Here is a 27,754-nt window from a genome sequence, read left to right as displayed (position 1 = left end):
CACCCACCCACACAAATTATCAAATAATAGCCAGTCACCCCACAAATTATCATCGATTACGCAGGAAACTAAATTATTTTAGCTTCCTATTCACGCACTCAAAATCGAGGAAGGATCAAACCATTGGTCCTTAATGTCGATCCCCATGGCTCAGTTGGTTCGAGCGCTTGCCTTCCGATTCATTCAACCGTGGTGGGGTGAAATTTCGTCACCAAATTTTGCTATTGACCTAGAATTGCACGATCGGATGGTAGGGGTCAGGGTTGGCACAAAAAGCCCCACCAAATTCTGCTTTTGACCTAGAATTGCGCGATCGGATGGTCCGATCCCACAAATCCATCTATTCAAAAGGTTTGGATTAAATTTATTAAAATAGTTATTTGTCAAACAAACATTGTCAGGGATTTTCTGACAAGTTTCACATATATTTAATTAATGGGCGGGATTAATCATTAACATTGCGCCCAATGTTATTTACCAAAACAAAAAGAAAACCTACATGACAGCAAGGCTGTCAGTACCGGATCTCTCACATGCCAATCATTGGCACTTCGTAGATATATTATTTGGATGTCGGCATGACTTTTCATGGCAGTTTTTATGTGCAACAAAACAAAAAGGATAATAGCAAAAGCGGTAGACACTGGAAGAAGAAAAACGCACTTAAAGCATCAATCTAAACTAATCGCCATACTTACTCATTTCTCTTAGGTTCGTAAATGCCTGTCAGCGACGTCACATGCGTTTCATATATCCTTAAACAACAGAAAGTCCTTCGACAGGCATGCGCCAGGATTCCTAACATCCAGGAGCCTTTCATCCTCATTGATGCCCTTAATTGACATGCAAGAGTCCTCCATCTGCATGTAGTCAAGCCCTAAGAGAGTCTACATACAGTCAACATTTCCAGCACCAGAAACAGCACCAACATTTCCAGCTCCTGTGTTCTTCCGCGCACGCTCTTGCGTGCGTGAGCGGAAGAACACTCTTCCACCAACAGGCGTCCAGATGCATGGCGGTAACATGTCTTTTGGAGCTGATGCATGGCTCCGATGTCACGTGATCGTACCATGTCGAAGTCCACGGCTACACGACCTTACTGTGTAACAAAGCTAAACGGGTCTCAGCACGTCACAATGCATCGCGTCATGTGACGTATCGTCACCGCGGTTTTGTGATCCTGTGACGTCATTAACCTAAGAGGTGGCGGTCTTATCATGGCACCGACTTAGGTGCTGTGTTCTGCGCTCGATGAAATCATGTCTTCTGATCCCAGTGTCCGGATTGTTATAATAATGATGCTATCTCTGTCGATTTTGGGTCGAATATTGGGTAGTTTGGCGCGTCACGCCCACTTTTCACCTATTTTCAGGTTCCTGCGCCGTGGTTTATTTTCAGGTTTAGCTGGAATATGTCACACCTACGCGTTAAACCTTGGGCAAGGCACATTAAGGATACGTTATAGGCATGGGTGTAGATATGTTCTCTTTTGGGGGGGGGGGGGGGTAGCTGGCATCCCAAAAGGCGTCCGAATGCAAACATGAATCACTTTGCAGACGGTCTCTGCTAGCCTGCTTATGAAGATCTGACTTAAATTCCAACGTGTCTCCCTGTCATTTACAGCGCGTCCGTAACCAATTATGGCTGCAGCACTCGGAGTTGAGCGCGATATTTCAGACGCAGCTGCATTATATTGCGGCCAATAACGCTCGCGACATTTTGCGCCTAACGCATATCATCATCGTGCTCACAAATAACGCGATAAACCACTCCAGTGTAAGACAATCGGTTTTGCCTCAGCGGTTTTGCCTGTGTGATGGTGTAATACGAAATACATTATGCGTCATGCTGTTCAATGATATCATGTATAGCATGGCGTCTCTTAAGGCATCAGTAACTAATTTAAATGGGGACGGCACTTATTTATATCAATGGTATGTGCGGCGAATGTCACATATCACGTTTTAAAAATTCCTTCATACGTACTTCATATGGTGTTTGCAGTGACTGTGCCGAACACGACCGTCTTTCGTTTTACCGGCGAGAACTGCTTGAGCGAAGATCCAAGCAATCCTTGCAGTTAATCATGAAAGTGCCGCCTACTAGTAGGACATCGTAATGACATCAACTACATGTAACGATGTAATGATAAAACCCTACGATGTGATCGGATCGCATAAAGCGGAATGCAAAGGATGATGGCAGGGCCAGCTGTGGTGCCGGGCTTTTTGGCAATCGAATTAACATTGCTGCTCCTGCCGAAGTTGACGGGCCGACATTCGCCGAATAAAAATGTTCGTCTCAGGCTTGCAGTCTCTCACCTGCCCATTCCGCCATTTGACCTTGTGCAGGGATTATTCAAATGAGCCCGGTGGCGTAAGCGGCGGGGATTCGCGCGCGCCGCTGTCCGTGTGGGTTTAGTGCCCGCGTCTCTGCTGCGATTCGACCCCTTTCCATTGCCTTTCAGACCGGGGCGCCGAGAGAAGGCGGGTGCAGAGCCGGAGCCCAGGGCGCAGGCATGCACGCAGAGCCAGCTCAAGTGGTATGCACAGTATGCTGAACACGCTTGGGACAGATGATTTATGGTCTGAGCGCGCTGAGTTGAGCCGTGATTCTGGTCCAGCTGTTCCAGTGACACCTGAAAAACAGCATGTATTTCTGTCAATGACTGAAATGCGGTAACGAAGTAAAAAAAAAACTGTCTAAATCGTTTTCCTTTGGTAAGCTGAATCAGTGAAGTTGCATATCTCAGTAACGTTTCTTCCACGGCCCATCGTCAGCCAGCCCGAACCTGGCCTAAACCGGATCGCGGCAGTTCACACTCTGACTCATACCGGCATTTCCTTTCCATGCTTACCGTGACCCCCCAATCCCCCATCCCCAACCCCATCCTGCCTGCTGACTTCAGCTAGAAGCTCCAGGAGCCGTGTGGCAAAGTTACCTCAGCGAAACGTGTCTCGGAGAGGCCGCAAAGCCGCAAGGCCGCGAAGGAGATCGAAATCAGCCGAAAACCAGCCCGTTTACGAAACCCGAAACCACTCGCATGAGCTGCAATTTCCCATCCAAAATCTTGAATTCCGACCCGCTATTCTGGGCGCGCATTTGCCTGGGGCCCCTCCCCAAGATCTCGGGATCCGGTCACAGGATCTCCATTAAGGTCCTGGGATCCTGGATCCATCTCAGGGATCCATGCAGATATCTGGTTCTGCGTCGCTTCGGTTGGACCGCTAGTCCTCGTCTTCTGACGGCGAAGGCTGCTGCACACCTCCTCACGCAACGCCTTCGTATGCGTGACATGCCAGGCGTGACTTACTAGGCGTGACTTCAGAGGCGTAAGGCGTGAGGTCGCACCAGTAATAGCCAGCTGGCCACGAGACGTGACGAGCGGCACGGCGGGGAGCTTCGCCGCATGTTTTTGCAGGCCGGCTGGGTCAAGGTCATACCGCTAGCAGCCCAGGCATGTGTTTAAGCCGGCTGGCAAAAACAACGGGTAAAGTGCACAGTTAATGTGAACCGTTAAAGTGAAAAGTGGCTCCGGCCGGAACCGGGTGAGGTGTTAGCCGAAGTTGTCAGGATCTCACTGAAAGACAGCCTAAGGGTCTCACTGAAGAAAGACAGCCTTGCGATCCTTAAATCGCGGAAGCGGCCTGCACGCAGTGCTTAGCTATGTACAGCCTCGATTAGACTCAGCGCTACCTGGGCCACACGCTTGGCGAGCGTGGTGGCGATTATGGCAGCTGGATCTTAATGTCCGGCTTTATTTTGCAGTTGCAGCAGCCGCCTACCTGGAAGATCTTAACAATTCACCATGCATATGTTCAGCACTGGCGACGGATACTTGGTGAGAAGCTGCGAGCTATAAAACTCCGTCGAAATGGCTGGAGCAGCTTATCTCTACCATCGCGCGCCTCCGAACAAATGGAACTGGCGAAGTTGTTGGTGGCGACGCGGGAAATTAATAATTAGACGAGATGAAAATTGGAGTATTTGTACAACACGATGTTAAAAGCTTGCTGTGCCTCGGATATCGTATGTGGCATGCGGCTGAAGTACCTGCAGGCGTGTGATGGACGGCTAGTACATTTATTACTGCAAGATGAGATGAAAATGTGATTTTGCCAAATGCAAGATGCAGTTTGTTATGCATTTAGCTAGGAATGGTATATCAGGGGTCAGATATACTTGCTATTGGGCCAGAAAAACGTAATTATAAAGTATTATGCAAATCCTGTGATTCATATACACCTGGCTGGCGTCAAAAGTTAGGATGCCCTTCTCAGTTGGAATATTTGTCGGACTTAATTAATATTTGCCAACCGTGTTTCTGATTACACTCAGTGTTGGCAACATAACCATATATACCCTGTGCAACAACATAAGCAGGTACGCAAGCCAGCAACAGCACCCAACAGGGGTGCAGTCGGGATTTTCCGATGGGGAGATGGCGGACCTCAGTAAGAAAATCTCACGTCTCTTTTTTTTGTGCTTTCTGCACGTGTCATCTATGGCAAGAAAAATGCGGGCTAAGCCCTTGGCTGCATTTCTGGCACGAAGCAACAACGCTGGCGACAAGAAAGATAAGCGATAATATTTTTTCAGTTGTGCTCTTACATCGTCCAAACTATCCCACGGAACTCTTGCCTGTCTCAGTATCGCAGCATGACATTTACTAAAGCTTAATTTATTCCAAATGGCGCGCACGGACGGCTTCGGGTGTAGAGCGACAGCTAAGCATAGCTTGTTACGTTTATTCTGAGCCAACCACCAAAGCCGTGCCGTCCAGTTCAACGAATAGTTTTGAATCCACCTTTTCGTCAGGAATGCGGGCGGTTGTACGTGCCGCACAATGCTGCGGCACGACCGGCCCGGGCCTGGGTTGACCCTCGTTGGCCAGCTGCCAGCTGATCTTTCCGTTCCAGTCGGGCCAAGTAATGCGCCCGCTCTGGGACTGGTACCCAGCGCCTCTGGATTATGAGACCAACAGACCACGGAGACGGTGAAGACGAAGACGGAGGCTGTGTACACCATTGGCTATATGATCACAGGCATACGCACTCAAAAACAATGCTAAAGCGATCCATTCCCCCAACAGTGCGCGGCGAGGAAATCGGAACTAGTCTGCTCACTGTCCTGTATACGTCCGCCTTACGTACCGTGGACAGTGGATAGAGACTGTGAACTGACTGTCCTCCCCCTCCTGACAATCATGCAAGGTGGGGTGACCTGCGTCCTCCCTTACTCCAGTACCCTTATCACTAGAGCACAGTCCTTCACCCCAGAGCACTAGAGCAGCGCAAGCACTGCAGCGGCCCCCGCACGGCCCACACCGCCGACCACGTGCCGCGTCATATGTCATCGTCATCGATCAGTCTGTCAGCGGGGCGTGCCTGACCGCGCCGTTACCCCCTCCCCCATCCGGCCCCGGGTGCTCGTGTCACAGAGTGGACGTGGTGGTGCGCCCAGCCAGCTGCCGGCAGCTGCGCTGACCCGGTGGTGCCCCCGCCGCCTCCGCCGCCGCGACCCGGTCTCAGGGTCAAGGTCGACCAGGGCGCAGTTCAAGGTCAGATACGTCTGGAGACACCTGAAGGCCAGGTAGATCTAGAAGCTGCGTTAAGGTCAGGGCGGTTTGGAAACTTCTCTCAGTAAAGGAGCGACTGGCGACATTGCAAAGCCAGTTTGGTGGAAAAAAAGCTGCTAAGATCACGTGCTGGCACGTGCTCTGTTAGTCTGGGACGAGATGCGTGCGAATACGCATTTATGGCCGGTTCGCAAACGCATGTTTGAAGTTGAAACGATCGTGAACAGAGAAGGGCAAAATAACGTTAAGTTATGTCATGTTTAGTTATGATCGCAACGTTTAGTTATGTTCGCAATAGTTTGCATGATATCCACTAGCCCGCTTCAGCAGCCAGAGCCAGAAGATGAACATACGGTGAGTTGTCCTCATGGATTCACGTAGCCTATCTGGAGGCAAGCAGTGATTCTGATTATCTTCGGCATCATCCTCTTGCTTTAAAATGCATTGAAGGCATCCTATATCTTGTATGTCTATCGGACAATTGTGCGTTGAGAGAAAGGACAAAGCGTCCAGACTAAAGCTTTTGAAACTTTAGAGGTCCAAGCATTCATTGATCACCAGCTAGCTTACCCATACGAACATGTTTTTACGCCTGGACGATTGTCTATGGCTTCTCAGGACAACCAGTACGTTCGATGCTGAAACTATCTTAAGTTGGGCAAACGAGTCCTCAAAAACGCAACAAACGGTAATGTTTGCACCAACTGCACAGCGCTTATAGCTATATCTCAGCATATCTATTCACGGCTGGAGAAGTGGGCGGATACCTTCCTGATGTAGCTAACCGGTGGTTTAGCCGATCGTGCATGACAACACGCAACAAACACATAACGCTTTTCAGGGGTGCAGCCATAAACCTAAATGGTGGTCCTGAAATCGCCGCCTTTTTCACACCACGTGGTTGCGCCATCCAAACACAACCCGCGCAAAACGCTTCATGGCGAGCATAGCACCTTGCACGACCTCAGAGCCTCCATTGTTGCGCTGTCAGACGATTGAGCTGTGCAGGTGAAAGGCAAAAGAGTGACGTGGCATCCGTCCTTGTCACTTTTCACCATGACCTCTACCGCCGATGTCACTTTGGATGCGGACGTGATCAGCGACTGCGTTGTTTGGTCATCTGCTCATGTTCGCGTTTTTTGACAATGTTGTTCATGGACAGTGACCCCTCTTCCATCCGCTTTAAGCACCAGCGCGTGCTATAATTAGGTTGGTTACGTGTGGACAAGGCACAAGATGCGGTGGTTAACACGAAGAGTACAACATTCAGGCAGGGGCTTGTTATGGCGCAAGACCCTGGTGCTTCTAGCGGGCTTCACGCTAGTCGTTTTCACAAAGATTTACGGCGCAACACATTGTGAATGCTCTTTTTACTTTTCAGAGTTTGTTTTCTAACAACACAGCTTTCATTAGCGATTCTTGGCTGGAAATGTTAAGCATGGATTTAAAAAACATGTTTGTAAATACGAATAATTTGATAAATTACGCTTCGCTGGCTATAAGGAAGATCTTGCTTCCACGGGCAAGTATGGTGCAAGATCTCTCCTACTGAAGCTTTTCAAACCCGTTTTAAAAGCATTTGGTGGCATCTCTGACGCAGACGCAACAAAACAAACTTCTATATCCTTTTAGCGTCCTTGTCCATAGGCATGCAATACTTGCTGAGCTTATACACAGCACTTGCAGAGTTTGCTCAGAGTATGCATAGAGCTTCCAAGGGTTAAATACCTCCATGATCTAAAATGAGCGATCCTTGAATGAAATGGCGTTTAACATCCGCCTTGCTCCCCGCACCACCGATGTAAACAGTAATGGCGCAGCCAACATCCAACGCTCTCGACCGATTAAAAGTGCTGACTGTCAGGGCTAATTTTTTCCTAGAATTTGGGTAAGCTAAATGCATGAGCTGAGTTAATGTCTATATCAGGTTCTTGTTTAATGCGTCGAACTTATTCTTACTTAGATACACGTGGTTTACTTATTGTATGTCAGTTGAAATGCATGCAAACAAACCGTTCCTTGTCAAAGTGTTTAAAATATAATACAACTTCATAGAAACTTTTAAAAAACTTTTGAAAAGATGTCGGTGTATTTATCCGTCATAAATGGCTATTTTCTTGATTTAAAGCGCACGTCTCAACGCACTCCCATATCTGTTCAACTAAAATGAAAGACCGATCACGAGACAAGTCAAAATACTCACCGGAGTTAAGCTAGTAAAACAAGTTTTTGATGCTATCTTGCTTAAGGTAGCCAGAAACGATACCAGAAAAGAGCGCATTTGAGCACCAACAAACACTGAAAAACGGAAATATTGTTAGTTTAAACCCAATCACTTCAGTAGGCGGCACTGTGACTTCACGACCTGAAGTACTACCGCGGCGCTGGTGCCGTCGTAGAGTAGGTTTCTCTCATATAGCTTGTGATGAACTGAAACACAAGCAGAAATATTGTAGCGTATTAAAGAAAACGACTAGCAGCATAATATACATTTTATCCCCGTGTAAAAACACAGGCACTCATCAGCACTTCTAAAACGATTGATGCGTTCTCTCATAGCCTCCGGACAACATCATCTAGAGAATGTTGCAGAGTCGGCCAAAAGTGCATTTTCCAGAAGATGCAGACGCGAAAGCATATCATGTAACTGGTTCACGAAATGGCATCAAAAGGGGCATCTAGCGTCAGCGTGACCAACATGAAACGAACCCGTGCAAAGGGCCTAGCCCGCCGGATTAACTTGCCTCGTGACGAGGTGGAGGTGTTGTGTCGTGGGGCAGTAGAGTGTTCCTTGGTACGGACCAGCGCCTTTAGACGTCTCATCATCGGTACGTGACGATCAGCACTCGCTCGGAGCGTAGCAGCAACAGCGATATCCACTCGGAGCGTAAGGTGGTGAGTGGCGTCTATGTCCCGCGTGCTTCACGCTCTGTTTTAAGATGAGCGCGCAGATATGGCCGTGCTTTGGTGACCGAACCAAATCAAATACAGGGTGGGACGAACCGTACCGAGCATTGTGACATGTTAAACTTCCGCTACCACGTTCAGCCGTTGGCAACGATCGGATGGTAGGGGTCAGGGCTGTGGCAACAAGCGCTGTTTAGCGTGAGCTCTGGTCCCAGAAGTGCAGCGATTCACTAGGTTCAAGGTTCACAAGATTCACAAGGTTCCGTTAAATCTAAACCGTGAAGTATTACGACTGCAAGCAGCCATACTGAATTACGGGCAGCAATGTATGTGCACATACATGGTCGATGTGCCCATGAAAACCAACAATATAAAGTAAAGCATCGCACACACTCATCTAAGTTGTTATTCCACTTGCAGAGACGCTGGTGGCATGGAACTTACCAGCAGTAATTGTGGTTTGGATGCGTAAAGGTCGAGTTATAAACTCACGCAGACACATTTTCGCTTTCTTGTGTCGACAACCAACATGTGGGGCTGCGGCAGTATTCGCTCGAGCACTTGTGCGTCTTCTTGAGGATAATCTTTTGTTAGAATATCCGTGAGAATAAAAAATAAGCATCAATGGGTTTGAATAAACAGTTCTGTTTATTTAAAAATGAAACTTGCTCAGACCTCATCTGTTTTCTAATGTAGACATCAAAATTCACCTCTTACCGTTTTGGGCAGGTTTGGGGCGGAGAAAGTTGTGAAATTTGATCCAATTGCGCTCATTGTAAACAGCTGGGACATCACCGTCTGCCACGATTTTTGAAAAAGTCCGCTCAAAGGGGCATATCACATCATTGACATTATCCGGGATTCGTCATGAAATCTGTCGGGCTGAACGGACAGGAACCATGCTGATGAATTTTAAGCGTGCCATTGAAAATGAGCACAGCTTGAAACATAGAGTACCGTCAATATCATCGCTATGCAGCATTTCAATTTCGATTAGCCCGTACCTCCTGGTACATGGAAGGCCGCTAACCCAACTCAAGAATTTTCAACTCATGAAGCATCGTCCAATGTCACGACGAAGGTTCTGAAACTGATGGTAGGCTAGGTCACAGCTCAAGGTGGGGGCCGGAAGTAGGCGGAGCTTATGCCAGGCAGAACAGCAGACTCTGAGCGGGGCAAACCGAAAGTTAACCTTGCGGTTTGTTAAGGCAATCGCCATTTGTTGCCGATCTTGAAGTCTTTCCAAAGACTCACATCAGGTTTGATGTTGACTAATTTTTCAAATAAATGCGACGGAGCAAAAAAATCAGTTCGGGTCACTGATTCGGCCCGACAAGGAACCTCAACATTAGCTAATAATAATGATGATAGCCCAGCACTGCCTTCTCTGTGCCTTTCAACAGGTTGCCAAGCCCACCGCACGTGATACCATTCGGAGGACAGAAGCTGTAGTAACGTATTGAGTGTGGGTTTGCTTGATGGACCGAGGGAGCCGCCGTCCCAGCCAAAAGAATGAAGCTGCAACACGCCATAATGTGAGTGTGGGCCAGCTGAGAGGGTTGCCTGTGACGAGAGAGAAAAGAGAGAGAAGAGAGAGAAGAGGGGAGGAGAGAGAGAGCAGGGAGGGAAAGAGAGAGAGAGGGAGGAGAGGGAGAGAGATAGAGAGAGAGGGGGGAGGAGAGGAGAGAGAGAGCAGAGAAGAAGAGAGAGAGAGAGGATGGGCGAGAGAGGGAGAGGAGAGGAGAGAGAGAAGAGAGAGAAGAGAGAGAGAGAGAGAGACAGAAGAGAGAGAGAGAGATGGAAGAGAGAGAGGAGAGAGAGAGAGAGAATGGGATGAGAGAGAGAGAGAATGGAGACGCTCAGATCGAGAGGAATGGAGGAGAGAGAGAGATAGAGAAGATAGGAGGAGAGAGAATAGTAGAGAGAGAGAGAGCGTAGAGAGAAGCTAATGATATAGGGACATCGAGAAGTACAAGAGATAGAGAGATATAGATAAGAGAGATGAGAGATAGAGGAGAGATAGCGATATCTATATCTCCGAGAGAGCAGATAGATCCGCGAAGATGATAGATAGCTATAAGGAGAGAGAGAGAGAGAGAGAGAGAGAGAGAGAGCTGCGTTGTCGGCATTCAGATGACGAGCAAGCTTCCGGTGTTTACATTCATAAATACGTCAGGTATTGGCTTTGGTGTACGCATGAGTTCTGTGGTGGTGGGGAAAAATGATGTTCAGTAATGATCAATCCCTCTTATGAGGCTTAACATGCATTTTCCTGATCCTCTCGATCACCTTTGTTGACTCAATAAAGTGGCGCCAATTTTCGCTTACGGTAACACCGCATTTCTCTCGGGGGATGTAAAACGAATATTCTACGAATGACCAACATCGTATCACAGTTAGGATATTTTCACATTGACATATGGGTTCTAACACACCTTGATCGAGGAGAATAAAAACAGGCATATCAGTCGTGGAATTGACATGCACGTTTCTACGCAAAAAGGAGCACCGACAGAGGCATCCCGCCTGCACGGGGGCTGATTGCATGTCATTTCAGATTGGCTGCCTTCACCCTGTCTTTCGCGGGAGCCAACGTCAAAATGACCTCCTGCGATCAGCAAGAGTTTCAGCGTTATCTGATGAGAGATGACTGGAAGAGCATCGCCATCTGCATCAAGAACGCCTCGGTGCGGAAGAAGTAAGATATGCGGCAACTGAACGCGCGTGAAAGATGACAATTCATGGAACATCATGGACACACATATGATAGGGGGCGCGTTATCAAACGGTGGGCACACATATTTGGAGACGCGTTACCTAGAGGGATGCATATATTCTGAGATGCGCTACCAAAGGAAGCACACAGATTTGGAACGCACCACCAAAGCGATGGTCTGTCACTGAGCCTCTCACTTTGCTTGTGTACAGGAGCAGAGGAGTGCAATAAATTTCTCGACATGAAATATGGCAGAGCTGATAACTTTGATGCAGATAGTTTGATGATGCAGATAACTTTCATACCGCTGTAACAAAAGCCCCAATGGTAAAAAAAAACGTTCGAACACTGTGACGGCAAAGTCAAGGTCAATATGTTTCAGATCGAAAAGCTTCGCGTTCGCTGTAGCTCCCTCGAAAGCTGCTGCCGGGATGTAAATGGTTTTGGTGTTTTCGTGCTCTGACCGTCACCTCTTCCACAGCCTCTGCAACAGCACGGTGATCACGGGCACGATCCTGGAGCTGCCGTTGGTGCTGCTGGAGCGCTGGAGGCGCGCCTGCCGTCCCGACTTCACCATCGGCGTCACCAAGTCACCGCCGAGACCATCCGGCTCGGACAGTTCCAGCCCAGCCAGCTCAGCTAGTTCCAGCCCCAGCCCCAGCTCCAGCTCGGTCAGCTCCAGCCCCCCGGTACGAGTCTGGTGAAGCAGCCGGGCCTGCTGAAGAAGTTCAGACATTGTCTTTCCGTTTCATTTAGTTATGATTTAAGACATGCTTTCACTAAGCGAGACGAAAGATCCGATGAATAACCAAAGGCTTTTCAGAGGCAAGAAAAGCCTGCACAGCAGAAACATTGTCACTTGTGTGTTTTCTCTTTAATGATAACGCTGTGGAAGAAAATGTTGCCGCAGTGAAAGAAGGAATGCTGTACTTACTTACGAAAATGGGAGGTATATACAACTCTCACAGTGCTCATGCAAAAAAGTTGCAAAATAATTGCAACGCGCAGATAAAATCTACGGCAAGGAGCCTGCTCAATGTAAAAGGGGTTTCGCCGCATGCGTTTGCAAATGTAGCTAAAAACAATTCCTCGGAGGGCTTAATTCTTTTAAGCACGATTGACGTATGTCATCAGTGCTTCGGCGTATTTCTATGAATGTTAATGTGCGCAGGTGGCATGTTTATGATAGCGTAGTTACTAAGGCATGCTGTTCTGACATCCTAGTGTCAGCCATATTCGATGCTGCATTTATCTTGAGAGAAATTATGACAGTGTGCCGCTCTAGCTCAGGCATAAATTAATCTGAAAGGACGCTTAGTGCTCGTTTGAATCTGGAGTTATTTCCTTGAACAGGAGTTTCTTTAGTCCCGATTTTTTTAAACTCTAGTCTCAGTTCCCAAATGTACTTCTGGTTCTCCTTAAGATTGTAGACTACAGCTGAGTTTACCAGTATAAACCAAATTTTCCCACCGTGGTAGTTGACTTGACTATTCACTCACCTTCGAGGAATTCCAACATCTTTAAAGATTACGGAAAAACACTCCAGACGTTTCTCCATCTAAAGGGAGTGTTTCACATTTGTGTGGCACTTTTGAACTCAAATAGCCATCCCAAAAATGATTATGTGCAGTTCATGGCCTTGTCCTTATTAAAGCCTAATTATCTCTAGTTTCTAAGCTACACGCGCGCGAAGATGCGCAGGCTATTTTAGGGAGACTTTTTTTAATGTCACCCAGGCATCCATGCTCCCACAATGACATGCTAATCCGGCCATTCCATCAGCAATGCAGCTATCAAGGCCAATAAAAACACAATTGTCCAGTCGTTGCTATCTGGCGATTACGTTCCCGATCTCCAGATCAAGCGACCATCAATTGGTTCCCAATCGATGTTATGCAAGGTACGATGACGTAATCAAACGACGACGAAACGACGAACTGAGAAGCATATTTACTAGACAGAAAAATTACGTCGATTGGAGCAGTCTTTTCTTCTTAAAAGCGAAGCATCAGTTGTAAGTGAACCTATTTCATCATATATGATGCCTGCTTCAATATGTTCAAATGGGGAGCGATCCCTTTAAACCTGCGCATCACCATCGTGAACGAAGCAGTCTCGCGCGCAGCTCAGTCAGTACCATTCCCACTAAGCCAACCCTCTTTTCCTCCTGCAACAGGTCCAGCTTCCGCTGCCGGCAGCTGCGGCGCTCGACGCCGGCAGCTTCGCCGCCGCCGCGCAGCTGAAGCGGGGCGGCAAGCTGAGCAGAATGAGGGAGTTGCTGCTGGTGGCGCCGCCGGCCGGCGAAGCGACGCCGTCCGACCAGCGATCGCAGCGCCTCACCGCGGCCGGAGCCAAAATCATTGGTGCGTTCCTGTGTGGGAGGTTCTGCGTCCAGTACGCGGCTTTTGTGCTTCTTTATTAGTTTTACCTTTGTTTGCGTCCCTGTGCGACCCCCGTTTTTATTCATGTTTACGCACTTTATATTCTCAACTTGCATTTTGTTTACTCACATTTGCATTTGGTTATTCCTTGACTCATTTCTTCCTATATTGGCATTTCAATTTCCTGTTTTTTGCTGATTGCTTCACACCAGCGATATTCCCCCTTTACATAGGCCCTTATACAACAGTTGTCTGCCATCCATGCAGCTCAGTCGGTACGGCATGTCACACAGATCAACGGCCAGCAAGCGTTACGGACTAGTCAGATGACGTTCCGATTTTGCACTTGCATCTCTGTCACCAACACCCAGCTGTGAGCTGTCTGAGCGAGCCTGAGAAGAACGGCTCCTTCACTATGCTAGCGAAGCAAGAGTGAAAGATATCCATCCGCGCTTTGACAAACATAAACATATCTTTCCATTGTCGGCAACGAGCGGCCGACGCTGAACCTGTCCTAAATACCTGTGGATTGTAGGGTTATGGTCTTTGTCGCTGTGCCTGTATCACCGTTATGACATTCTCCTGTCCCTACCGCCAACCGAAGAATCCGATAAGGCGGCGGACGAGTCATCCAAGCCCATCACGACCAGCCGGCCGTGCACCATTCGTGAGCGGACGGTCACGGCGAAGGTCTGCCCGACCTCTGCCTGCTGTCTCTCACTGACATTCAGTGGATGCCCGCTTTGAATGCCTTTTTTCAGAGCAGGGCCTGGCTGAGGTGTGCCCGAACAACAGTCACGAGATGACCGGCTGCTTCCGGAAAGGCTTCAACAACGCTCGGCCGCTCTTCAAAAAACGTATGCCACAAAACGACCAGATTATTGCATGTCACCGCTTGCCAGAGTTCTTAGCGTCTCATAAATGTCAGGGTCTAGTTCGGACCATTCAAGATTGCTGCCTTTCTCTTAAAGCATTTACGGTCTTGTGTGGTCCAATTTTTGCCATCTTCTGCACCTCTAAGCCTGATCAATGTTGCCACAGTTTTAGTGTTTCACGTGAGCAAAAAAGGCATTTAATTCCTGGTTCTTCTGCAATTTGAGTCCCGGGTTGACAGCTGTCGACTGCCAACATACCAGACGTTACTGGTTAAACAACATTATCCAGCGAAAACTAACAGACTCATATTTCATAATGTGTCTTATCTATGCTATTGTAAACACTTTGAGACAATATAATCGATGGTCCATTCATACTGTCGTTAAAACAGTACCTCCTTGTATATCGAGGGTTGATGACTGTCAGTATTACAACTTTGAGCACTTTTCCAATGGTTTGTTCCGTTCAGTAAATATATGACCCGTGAGCCATTTGTGATGACTGACAATGCAACATCAGAAATGGAGCACTGATATACTGCATCAACATATAACAGTCAACAACGCGTGAGTTCGTCAAAGAATCACAGCCTACACGATGATAGCGAGGAACTCGCGGTAATCATATTCCACAATCATGCCCTCATTCCTAAGTTGATTTAACCATTCCTTAAATGGGCACGTGGTGAGGTCGTCGTAATCTAGAAGCAGCCCTGCGACCTTGGATGAGACCAAGGACTGGCTGAGTTGGACGGTGAGGCAAGCGAAGGAACGCGGTCCAACAGGCGACTTAAGGCGGGTGGATGAATGCTAGTTTAATCGATTGCCTGCTCCTGTATGCGGCACGAGAGATTTCTCGGGCCCAATGCACCCATCGTGGCTCAAGCTGAGAACATACCAACAAACCTGCCCACATTCAGTTCGGCATCAAGCGGCATGCATTGCCGTTTGGCTTCCTGAGTCGCATCAAAACGATCGTGTTGTTTGCTTCTGTCGAGCATAGAGCAAAATGCCGGGGATAATGTGGATATCTGTCATATCGTCTGCGAGCACGTCTTGTGCTTTGCAATCTGCAGACTTATCAGAAGCCGGTCTGCATACATTTTCAGTACAGCGAAATGCTTTTACCCCTTCTGACTTGTTCCGGGTGCATTACATATTTGCAGCGACAGCAATGAGTCAGGAAGATTCTTAGGCTCACTCAAGGCTCACTCAAGGCTCCTGTGTCCCTATTCCTGCTCATAGCTCAATCAAACGATGGCCCATTTTCAGGTTAAACACAGCACAAGAAACCGCCGGGCTAACAGAACTAAGTCGCTGATGCCAATTATCATTGCCCATAAAATTCAGGCATGTTGTGAGTCCACCCGTGATCCGACAATCCGTAACTAAATTCTTTGTTTCACCAATCATCGGCTGAGACGATCTACCAAAGAGTGCTGCCCTCCCATGACAACGCTCTTCTTACTCCTACATTCTCTTACTTACTCTTACAATCTCTTCACACCCTTATGTGAGCTCATCTCACTACGACAACGCCCTTCAGCGACCGCTGTGACTGTGCTCCTCAGGGGATCCACTGTTTCTTCCGATGACTATGAAGGGGGGCACCAAGAACGTCGGCTGGTCGTTGCGCGGCGTCAGAGTGGACGGCATCTCCGAATACAATGTGGTCAACGTCGGGTGAGCTTTCTCTCCAGCTTCCTCTTCATCTTGTTGAAATGAAGAAATGTGTCCAGGAGTTGGGAATGCAAAGGTTGGTTGGTCACAAAACCATGACTTCGTCCAAGTGATCATTCATTCCCAAGTCTACACACCATATAGTAGGGAACTGTAATAAGAAACAGGCCACATTAAAATGCATGTGCAATCGAACTCGCTGTGTGAAGCCACCAAGGCAGTAATAAATGCGAGTTGTTACAAATGGATGATGTATTTGATAAACTTTAATCGAGAGATTTGGCTGCATACGCCCGCAGCATGTTTGCATTATACCGAGCAGCGTATTTAATTCAACAACGAATTACACGTACTTTCATTCATTTCGTTTTCATTCAAAGTTCAGAGTTTTAATGACACGTAACTTATGCGTAGATTATTCAACAAGTGTCTCGTGTGTCTACTCCCCTTTACAATGCTATGCGCCTGGTGGATAGTCTCCACACAATCCTGAAGCACCCGCCCTGTTCGTACGTGACTGCTTTGCTAAGCATACGTCCATCATGGCATCGATATCGGTGAAGACCTTGGGCCCCGCAGCTGCCATCCATTCCCCGACCCTTGGCCTAATCCCGCGTCCCCTCCCCTCTGTCTCACCCACCCGTCGCGAGTCAGCCGTGTTGCCGGGACGGCGGCGTCACCTCAGACATGGCGCCGGGCCTCCTTGCCGTGATCTGGGTTTAAAAACGGCAAGGCGATGCGGGTCGTGTCTGGGCTCTTGCGCGCCGCCATATACTACTCGGGATTAGGGTCATTCTCTGTCAAATTACAGTCTCCACTGCTCCTCTGAGAGGTGCCGGGGGGCCGACGGAATGTTTATGGCGACGACGGCCGCAAAATACCTGGATTCGTTCCTGGAGGAGGGCCAAGCCAGCACGTAAATTGCCCTGAGATGACACCGAATAGCCAGGCATCGGTCTTTGCATTGTAAGCTCCCTTGAGGGTCAGACAGATGCTCCCCCTCCCTCACTCTCCCCCTTCCCATGGAGGCGCTACAAAGCGAAGGAGGTGCAATACAAGTATTCACGTGACCCATCTGAGAGTTCAGTTTAAAGTTCACTCCCAAGCACAACTGTAGGTCAACTACAATGCCACGTGCCCCTCGTACTCCACTCCTCCCCCCCCCCCCCACCCCCACCCCACCCCCAAATAAACATCTAATTGGAGAAGCGCCACCGCAGCCGACATTTGCGCGTGAGAAGTAAACAAGTTATCTGCAGCTGCATTCTTAGCTTATTTTATCGCGGTTTGTCTGGTGATTCACCGACGGAAAAGCGCATGCTGCCGCCAGTATGGTGAGCTTGCAAGCGTGTTTAATGACTCTTTCAATTTAATCTGGCCGGAGAATGTTCTGGTTGTGCACATGAAAGTCGAAATGTGTTGTAGATCAATGTAATAGTTCGGATTCGCTCATTTTACGTCCATGCAGTTATATCTTTGCGATCGCTTTGGATGGCCACGAGATTGAAGGACTCAAACGAAATATCCAGATATTTGGCCTGACCTGTGAATTTACCAGTTACCTAAGGTCAGCTTTGGACATGTGCAGTGTCAAACACTTCAGGCATATCTTACTGCTCACATCAGTCAGATCTATCCTTCACTTATGGAGAGATTCCGGGAGGACCCTTAAAACGTCGCCTTCTTCCGTCTAAAGAAGTTTGCAAATAGGCAATCCATTCCTGGTCCAAGACACGGGAGCAAAATGATAGCTGCCCACTGCACCTCGTCTCCAAACAAACACACAAACGGGAATATCGCCCGCCTTTCAGCTACCTGGCCTCGCCCGATCGCTCCAGCGTGCTCTAACCGGTATTTTCCGGTAACGTGCCTCGAGGCTGCCCCCCCCCCCCCCCCCCCCCCGTAAGCCCTGAGCTCACATCTGTCTGGTCACGTACTGCACGGTCTCGCGGCTCGGCCCCGGACTGACAGGCTGCAGGGGTCACGACACTGAGCGGTGTGACCAGGCCCGGGCCGAAGCGTGCCGGGCGGGTCCGCCGAGTATTCAGCGCCGGACACGCGACGTGTTTGACGCGTCCCAGAGGAGAGAATTTGGTGGAAAGTCAGTTCGCTGAGTTATGATGACGTCAGCGAAGGCTTCCTTGCGAAGTTTGTCTCTACTTTCAGTCACTCGCAGGTTTTTTACTTGTCTTGGATTGTTGTGAGGTAGTTTCGCGACAGAGTGGACCGCCCGCCAGTTGCAGTCAGTCAAACTGCACAAGGTCATCGTCAGTGACCACTTGACAACCAAGAGCATTGCAGCCTCCGAGTAAACATCACCTTGATCTGACTTGACCTTTCTTCTAAATTTCTCGTAATGTGATGGCATGGTTTGGTAACGCAGGAATACGCTGCTTCATTGCGTGTCAGCCGGTACGTTATAGGGCTGTTGTTGCAGATGTTTGAGAGCCCGAGCACGTTCCAAGATTACCATCTTAAATGCACTCTGCATGATTTCTGACGTCACCAATCAAGTGAAAGACATCAATTCAACGACTCCTGGGTTGTACGAACTAAGACTATGGATTGCTGTTTGAAGTTTGTTATCCAACGATCAGGTGTCGGGACGTCAGACGGTTACTTCTGCCACTCCCCAATCTACCTTTCACTCCACCACCACAAGGTGTTCGCGTCTGGCAAAGCACCCCAGCCAGTGGTTACTTACATCCCAATGTGTACACTTCAATGCTTCGCTTGCGGCGGTCAGTACTATTTCTCGGACTTGCATGACGCTTATCTTTTTTAGTGTTCATGTGTACGTCTTTAACCGTCTGTCCATGTACATTCATTTCGTGAACGTCGCAAGATATCGGCTAGCTTTAGCTCATTTTACTTGATTTTGTATGATATGATATTGATTTGGCTTCTTTGATGTGATTGAATTATCACTCCGTTACCAGTGAATCCGAGTTAAGCTCATGTTTTCTTATTTGCTCGGAGGGCGGTTAATTACCTGGCGGGATTATGGGTCTGAAAAGTTGGAGACCGCTTGCCACCCCGACTAGCTTCTTTAAACATACCTTTCATGACTTTGGGTTCCTAAGCAAGTGCGGTATTTTAATTTTATTAAGCCTTAGGCATACCCGAGCTCTCGAACGTGGAAATGTGTTCTGTGGAAAATCGTTCAGAATGTTTTGACGTCCTGTGACGGGATACTTGATGGTCTTATGAACATATCTGAGGCAGTGGGTTGCCATGGAAGCTTTATACAATCTGAACACCGCGCAACTCGTTGACTAAGTCGCTGAACTATTTCCTTATCCCGAAGTGCACGACAGCGCTTCTTAACACGCGCCCGGGTGGCCGGTTGGTTACCCTTCGCTCGGGTAGGGGATCAATTTGACCCCTCTGAGATCTCAGGAACTAAGAGAGATGGGGACACCAAATTCACAGGGTATAAAGCAAAAAAGTTTGAGATTCCTAAGCCATGACCTTCGGGTTTAATAAGGTTAAACAAGGCCAAATTCCAGGTTGGTCTCTAAAGGGTCCCTAGAAACTAGACGACTGCTCCAACCAAAACGACACACTCACTTGAGGTCAGTACCTTGTTTGACCCTTTTGAAGGTCATGGCGACCAAAATCATACAAGACTGCTTTGAGTTTTGCACTTGAATAAGCTACAAAGACAACGCTAGGCAGTATGTTCCCAAAAACAAAATGTTGACCTGTGTCATTTCAGATCAATGAACTATACTGACCTTTTAAAAGTTCATGGAAGGTGTATAACGCGGTCCCTGTTATCAATAATTCGAAATGGGTACCAGAAGCTACCTCATACAGCAAGCCGTAAAGTAATAACACAGGTTAGTTTTGACCTTGGTCTGACCTTCATATCTGACCCTAGGTCAATGTAATTTTTTTCATTCAATTGTGTGTTGCCTAACAAAGTATCTCAGGGATGCATGACTTTGTCTAACACTCATTTGTTGGATAAGATTGAGCGATTTCCTAAAAATTGCCTTCGCTGAAACCATTGCCTGACTAGCCTGCCATAGGTCAGTGACCTTACAAGGACTTCTCAATTTTTGATGCCAGACGATCCGCTATTCAATTTTCTACAGCTATGCAAAATTTGGCGCGGTGTAACCGCGCCGTTCGGAAACCGTTTCGGAAAACCTTGAGGGGGTCAATTTGACCTTTGATCCGGCGCGTGTTAAGGCCTGTCGTAAACGACAACACGATTCTCTTTAACCCCGAAGCCTGTGCAAAAGTTTAAGGCTGTTGATACGATGGGAACGGCAGTGCGAGACATGAAGACAACCTTGATGCTAATGATGTAATCGTTTGATCCGGCCTATTACACGAAAATTGCACGCCTTGTAACCAAACCAATTATTCCGACGAAATAGTGGGCGTGGAGGCGAAGCGCTCGGATGCGGCGAAATTTAAGAGGTACAGGCATCGACCTACCATACCTGATGCACCGTTAATAGCCTCCTAATCTCCTCTATATCAGGTCCGGGGTTTTTCAAGAATGTGGCAACAATTGCATGCGCTGATGATTTCCGTCATGTCAAGCTCACCCAACCTTAAATAGAATTAACTTTATTTTGAATTATTTGAAGAAAGTGACTCTATTTCTCGCCACGAAATCCATTGAAAGTTAGAGGCCATGGCGTAGCAAGGCGTGAAGAAAATGCGGGTTTTCATCAGTCAGGGTACCCCACATATAACAGAAATCCCTGTGTGAAGGTCAGTTCAGATACTTGGCGCCAGAAGTCTTCAACTTCATTTCTCGAAAAGACGAAAATATTTTCCTTTAACAAAACAGCGTGGTCATGTGTTTACCATACAGATTATGTTTTGTATGACAAAGGGCACCCGTTTATGAAAATACACAGGTTTTTTGCATCATAATGGAGATGGTACAAATTGCCACAAGGAATTTTACCTCCCCACAAGAGCACCATCTTTTTTCGCCGGTGTCACTTTAAGTGACCCGTTGTCCATTGGCGAACTGGCGCGTTATTTTCTAAGCTGGTAATGCATGACTTACGGTAGGTCGCTTTAATATAGATGGTGCTCCAATTACGTCGTGTTTTTTTTCACGAAATTGGAGGACGGAAAGGGTTCCCGAATATGGAGGCTGCAAGGCGCGTTCACATTTCGTCGGTACCGAAAGTGGTGTCTGATAAGTGGTCCGACACCTCAGGAGACCCATTTTCGAAAACAGTGTTACATTCACGTGTCTATTTCCGCTGCATGCCGCAAAGACGTCCTTTTAAGGCGGATCGGCTGATCGCACACCACCGATGTCATTCGATATTTCCACCCTCTGTTTCCGTTTTTGGGAGAAATCTCGCACCGTTCCCTTTAAACATCGCAGGAACGCATCTAGGGAAGGAGCGCCAACCTTTAACCATGTTTTCTTTTGTGATCCCCGTGTGTTCCCCGTCTATGCGTGGTGAGTGCCCATTACTCCATCACGAGTTCTGCTGAAGGCCACTGAAGCGTCATGCTAAGGAAGGGGAGGCTCCCTAGCGAGATAAGCTCATGGTGCCTGTTTCCATCCCCTTTCCCCCATCCCTGGGTATTTTTCTGTATATCCGCCCCTCTTGTGCTAGTGTACGGGTGGAATAGACGCCAATATGTTTTTTTTGGCAGCGAGCTTGTATCTTTAACATGATGTAGATGCTGGCGCCACTACAGGTTCAAGGGAAAACAATGTGATTTCCCTACGCCTGTCGTCGCTGGTTCGCCACATCCCCATACCAATCAAAATGATGTTTGGCGCGGGCACAGGACCTGCTCGCTTCAATGAGCCCGTTCCATCTGAACGTATTGCGAGCTAAATGTTGGCAGAAATAAAGACCAGATCCCCTCGTCGAATTTCTGCGATTCCAAACAGGGTAAGACGTGTTGGCGTTACGTAAAACGTGGCTAGTGTTGCTCGTTACTGTAAGATCAAGGATGGGTTAGCCGAGTCCAAGCGCTATATTTGCGCCTAACCTAACTCATCGCCCACAGCGCCACAGCCGCCGACGCCCGTGAGCGGAAGCCACTGAAAGTAGTGAGTGAATGGACGACCAAGAGATGGCGTGTGGAGGTCAACGCTACGTACAGTTTGGCCCTCTTGACTGATGCTGTTTACGTCACACTGCTCGCCCGAATAAAGCTCGAAATACGTGAGTATCCATGTTTTCAAGCGCTGATGCCTATGAGCGCCAGCGTCACATCATTTCATGAATTGTTCCATAATTATTATTTACGCCTTTGCGGCTAGGAATGTGCTTGACTCCTCTAAATCTTAGGTGACTTCGAGTATTTAAGAAACTCAGTGTATGGGCTGATAGTATCTGAAAATCGCGGTCATCACTGATCCTGACCCCAGAACTTCAGTCAGGAATAATATTTGCTTATCATGCAGATCACAGCGTCGACCAGGTCGCATTTCGTGGGCCGGCTTGTGACAGGACTGGCAGTTCAACCAACTAAAACTAACTTCTGACGCTTTCTGGTTGTTACCGTTCTTATCGATTCAAACCAGCATACTTGGCAAAAGGTCAGACAGCCGTGATATTCCTTTCATATACATGATGTATGTGGTGCATCACCCATAATTGGCGCTCGAAGTAGCATTTAAACTGCTGCTTTACATCATGTCAAGCTCTGCGTTCGCCATTGCTTTCGATGTCTTTTGTTCGTTTTTTGGTTTTTCTGATAGAACCAGCTGTGACATGTTACCACTAAGATGAATGGATGCATTACTCAGCAAGCGATACACGCACGCACGCATGCGTGCACGAATGCACGCAAACACACACACACACACACGCACGCATGCATGCATGCATGCACGCACGCACGCACGCACGCACGCACGCACACACGCACGCACGCACGCACACACACACATTATATATATATATATATATATATATATATATATATATATATATATATATATATATATATATAATGCATGGTCAGCGCAAAAACTTCAAATCAAAAACCGTTGACCTCCAGGGTCCCCGAAGCATCACTCTAAGCTTTCTTCCTTTTTCACCGTTTGTTTACGATTCTCTGTGCGTCATTGAATTCTTTTTTATTGAATTTTTCATGATTTATTTACGATCCTTCGTGCGTCATTAAATCCGGCTGCCTTCTGCATGCCGTTGATGTGAAGCTTTTCCACCAAATGACCTCCCCAGCTGACGGCCTGCTGCTGCAGAATGTATCGATCGACTGGCAGCGTGGTTGGTTAGGTGGTGGCTGACCCCCAGCCCTGTAAAATGTAAAACGTTCACGATCACCTTCAGGCGTGCTCCCGTCCAAACCAAGTATTCTAGCGACAGAATTGAGCTTGAAAATGCGTGTAAATTTTATGAAAGATTTGTTTAGATTGGGTTAAATGGATTACGTAGATAACGATTACGACTAGACAGATTACGTAGATTACGTAGATGCAGATGTAGATAGATTAGATTAAAATTAGCGTAACGCTGGATACAAAAGTACCCTTTGCTTGTCATGTCTTTGACATTGTCAGTTGGGGCCATCGAGCACTTGGTCTCCTTACTCGGTCTTTCCATGTCGGTACGAGCAGGTCAAAATTCAGCCAAAATGCAGCGATGGCTGCGTATTTCGCAAACATGCGATCGGCTAAAAAATATCGTAGCCTGGTCTGGACGGAGCGGCCACTTCTCACGCAGTGTGGGTCGATTGAGTGCAGCACAAGTTTCTTGCTTGGTTACCTTCTCAACCATTCTTCATGCCTCGTCGTCCGCAGCCATCCAATGCCGTCATCCGCAGTTATCTCATGCCGCCATCAGCAGTGATCCGTGCCGTCATCCGTAGTGATCCCGTGACGTCATTTGCAATCATCCCATGCCGTCTTCCGCAGTCATCTCATGCCGTCATCCGCAGTCAGCCCGTGCCGCCATTAGCAGTCATCCCGTGTCGTCATCCGCAGACAACCCGTGACGTCATCTGCAGTTATCCCGTGACATCATCCGCAGTCATCCCGTGACGTCATCAGCAACGATTCGTGTCGTCATCCACACATCCATCCTTCAGTCAACTGTTTTTTGCCCATTGAAGCAGTTCAGAATACTCGGCAAACGTTGCAGTTGTGTTACGCGTAAACATCTGAATAAGCTACTCAAAGGGTTTGATATGGGATGTAGACCATCTTTACACATATTTGCAGACTGGCTTTTATTGCCCATCTCTGCAGCGTACCACAAACGCTCCCCTGCACGACTCTACCTCGGCAGTGAGCGACAGTGGCCCGCCGCAGTCCGGTGGCCCTAAAGGTGTAGTGTGAGTTGTTTGTTGCGTTTGTGTCATGACAAAAGTGGATTTAGAGCTCCTGATGGCCATTAAATGAAGGTGAGAGTGTTATGGTGGAGAGAAGATGCTGAATACAATATCAGGGCCTCAAAATAGCGTAAATCGACCTGACGTAAAATATTCAGCTGAGGTCATCTGACTGAGTAGCCTCGTTGGACCTTGGATAGGTCTCGCGGTCAGTGAAAAAGCCGAGCGATCCGTTTTTAGGTGCTGTGGTTCCAACTTGCCTCTTAAGTGTATTTCTGTCATCCAAAGGTAAAACCCTGCATGTTAATTTTTAGCCATGTTGCGTTTTTTCATGTCATCTGATTTTCTACTCATGCTGAGTTCGGCTATTCAAACAAACAGTTGAAATTTCTCAAGCTTTTAGCACTTCTTTTTAGCTAAAGGTTTCTGAAAATTTCAGCAATTTGTTTAAGCATCCGAATTCAGCATGACAAGACAAACCAGATGACATAAAAACGCACAATGGATAGAGATGAACGTATAGGGTTTTACCTTGGGACTGCGGGTTTGCTTTCCTGTGCATTTGCGACATTTGCGCTCGACTACCGCCAGCCTGCCAGGTCTGGTCAGGTGAGGTCAGGTTAGGTCGTCAGCTCAAGTCAGCTTGAAACTGTGTGGTGACGCAATGAGTGTCACTAACATCTGCGAACTAAGTCGTAACTGAATGGGTTGACCCATGCACGCGAAAACAAGCCAATAACAGTGAACAAGTCATGGGCATATTTGTGCTGCAACATGGCTATACATGAACAGCCACAATCATCCCGCGATTTCTTTCACGCACTTCATCAAAAATAAAATCGTGCACGTTAAGAACATGTCATGCGGCGGCAAGCAAGCAGTGCTACTGACGGGACCGTCTATATCGTCCAGTCTGGTGAGCAGCGCCTCGCGGGTGCCAGAGGCGGCAATGGTCGGCGGCAGGCGGCTCCAGGATGACGCCGCGTGATACGAAATATTGAGGCATTGAAATTTAGCGATGCCGGAAAGTACAAGAGCAAGGCCTGAATGTCTGAAAGTATGCATGTCGAATGTCTTGCTAATGAAAGAGCCCGAGGCTACAGAAACTAATCAGTGAATACATAATCTAAGTAGATCAATGCAACTATAACTTTTCGGGAGGCAGGGAACCGCCGGAGGTTCTATGAGACAATGTTTACAAATATCCTGGGAACTCCTGTTTCTGGAGTCTCCTAGTTCTCAGAAGTCGTTACTGCGTTATTCCCAGCCACAAGGTTGAAAGTTTAAGAATGATTTTATGCGTAATTGGTTCTGGAAGCCTTATTAACTAAGAGAATCATTTTTTAGACGGAGAAGCCTAAGGGAACAACAAAGGCCTCTCCATTCTCCCCGCCGAAGGGGCGCCGACCCGGCAAGGTCAGGGTCGGGGTCACTGAGCCCGCCCGGTGTGCTGCCGCCTTGGAAAAGGCGACGCGAGCATGTGGTTTCAAGGCAAAACTTTCCTCGCCGCTCAAAGGCGTGCTGCTTCATATGCGAACTCGAGGCCTTCATGGGAAATCGCACAAAACAAACCGCATTAGCGTACCCGTATATTTCAGAATAATGGAATCGAAATGATGGCATTCCAGCGTCAGCTATCACATGATGAAATCCTCGCGTCAGCTGTCACATGATGACATCCTCGCGTCAGCTGTCACATTTCTTGGTCCACACCGCAAACTGCCCCTGGCTGGTTGCTTAATTTGTATGGGTTCCGGACTTCACCATCCAACGCAACCATCAACTAAGCCGATGACATTTTTTCAACTCTACTTGTTAGGTCATTTCGCTGTGCTGACATTTCTCCAAACGGCCAGGAATGCCCCATAAGAATCCGCTTATGTCCATGCCGATCGATGTCTTTTAAAACACTCAGCTTAGAACTCCAGCAAGACTAAATCAAGATCTATGGGACCTGCGCACAAATACGCGCTGCGTAAGGTCCTGTTTTTTGTAAGGCTCTGTTTTGTGACCCGCTTATCGCAAAGCGAAAATGCACGAAGAGAAAATGCTTACAATACCACTAAATAACTGTGTAAACCATTTAATGTGATGCCCATGGTGCATCCTATCACAAAATGATGTGTGTTTTAGAGCACATGTTGTGACCAACACATTCGGGAAACGGGCACACCTTCGTAAATGTCGATTCGCGTCTGGTACACCTGGTCAACGGGGCAGACTTTCCGGGCGTAGCGCACTGATGCTCGTGTCTTATTGTACTGAGAGTTCAGCTTGCAGCCACACTTATCATCCCCATGCACTGGGTCCGCCGACGGTGCGCGGCGGGCTGAAGCGTCAGACCAGGCTGAATGTGCAGGGTGCACTAAACAGGGCCATCCGAGATTGACTGTTTAAGCCAGGCTGAATGTGCAGGGTGCACTAAACAGGGCTATCCGAGATTGACTGTTTAAACCAGGCTGAATGTGCAAGGTGCACTAAACAGGACCATCCGAGATTGACTGTTTAAGCCAGGCTGAATGTGCAGGGTGCACTGAACAGGGCTATCCGAGAGTGACTGTTTAAGCCAGGCTGAATGTACAGGGTGCGCTAAACAGGGCCATCCGAGATTGACTGTTTAAGCCAGGCTGAATGTGCAGGGTGCACTAAACAGGGCCATCCCAGATTGACTGTTTAAACCAGGCTGAATGTACGGGGTGCACCAAACAGGGACATCCGAGATTGACTGTTTAAACCGGGCTGAATGTGCAGGGTGCGCTAAACAGGGCCATCCGAGATTGACTGTTTAAACCAGGCTGAATGTGCAGGGTGCACTAAACAGGACTATCCGAAATTGACTGCTTAAACCGGCTGAATGTGCGGGGTGCGCTAAACAGGGCCATCCGAGATTGACTGCTTAAACCAGGCTGAATGTGCAGGGTGCACTAAACAGGGCCATCCCAGATTGACTGTTTAAGCCAGGCTGAATGTGTAGGGTGCACTTAACAGGGCCATCCGAGATTGACTGTTTAAACCAGGCTGAATGTGCAGGGTGCGGTAAACAGGGCCATCCGAGATTGACTGTTTAAACCAGGCTGAATGTGCAGGGTGCGCTAAACAGGGCCTTCCGAGATTGACTGTTTAAACCAGGCTGAATGTGCAGGGTGCGCTAAACAGGGCCATCCGAGATTGACTGTTTAAGCCAGGCTGAATGTACATGGTGCACTGAACAGGGCCATCCGAGATTGACTGTTTAAGCCAGGCTGAATGTGCAGGGTGCACTAAACAGGGCCATCCGAGATTGACTGCTTAAACCGGCTGAATGTGCGGGGTGCACTAA

At 48.0% G+C, this 27,754-nt stretch overlaps 1 protein-coding gene across 1 annotated transcript in view; it reads left to right on the top strand.

Annotated features, from left to right (window-relative positions):
• The first annotated feature begins 5,444 nt into the window (after nucleotides 1-5,444).
• Nucleotides 5,445-27,754, top strand: part of LOC119104783 (uncharacterized) — a 24,870-nt gene continuing 2,560 nt past the window's right edge. Inside the window, exons 1-8 of the mRNA XM_037228505.1 lie at nucleotides 5,445-5,560; nucleotides 9,889-10,020; nucleotides 11,043-11,183; nucleotides 11,683-11,890; nucleotides 13,378-13,564; nucleotides 14,344-14,439; nucleotides 16,029-16,140; nucleotides 22,144-22,301. Of these exons, the coding sequence (XP_037084400.1) occupies nucleotides 9,998-10,020; nucleotides 11,043-11,183; nucleotides 11,683-11,890; nucleotides 13,378-13,564; nucleotides 14,344-14,439; nucleotides 16,029-16,140; nucleotides 22,144-22,301 (925 nt within the window). The 5' untranslated portion in view covers nucleotides 5,445-5,560; nucleotides 9,889-9,997. The remainder of the gene's footprint in view (nucleotides 5,561-9,888; nucleotides 10,021-11,042; nucleotides 11,184-11,682; nucleotides 11,891-13,377; nucleotides 13,565-14,343; nucleotides 14,440-16,028; nucleotides 16,141-22,143; nucleotides 22,302-27,754) is intronic.

The sequence above is a fragment of the Pollicipes pollicipes genome, unplaced genomic scaffold (assembly GCF_011947565.3).
Source record: "Pollicipes pollicipes isolate AB1234 unplaced genomic scaffold, Ppol_2.1 Scaffold_6052;HRSCAF=7182_pilon_pilon_pilon, whole genome shotgun sequence".
NCBI classification, from domain to species: Eukaryota; Metazoa; Arthropoda; class Thecostraca; order Pollicipedomorpha; family Pollicipedidae; genus Pollicipes; species Pollicipes pollicipes.
The sequence above is the reverse complement of the archived record's forward strand: the minus strand, read 5'-3'. Positions and strand labels throughout refer to the sequence as shown.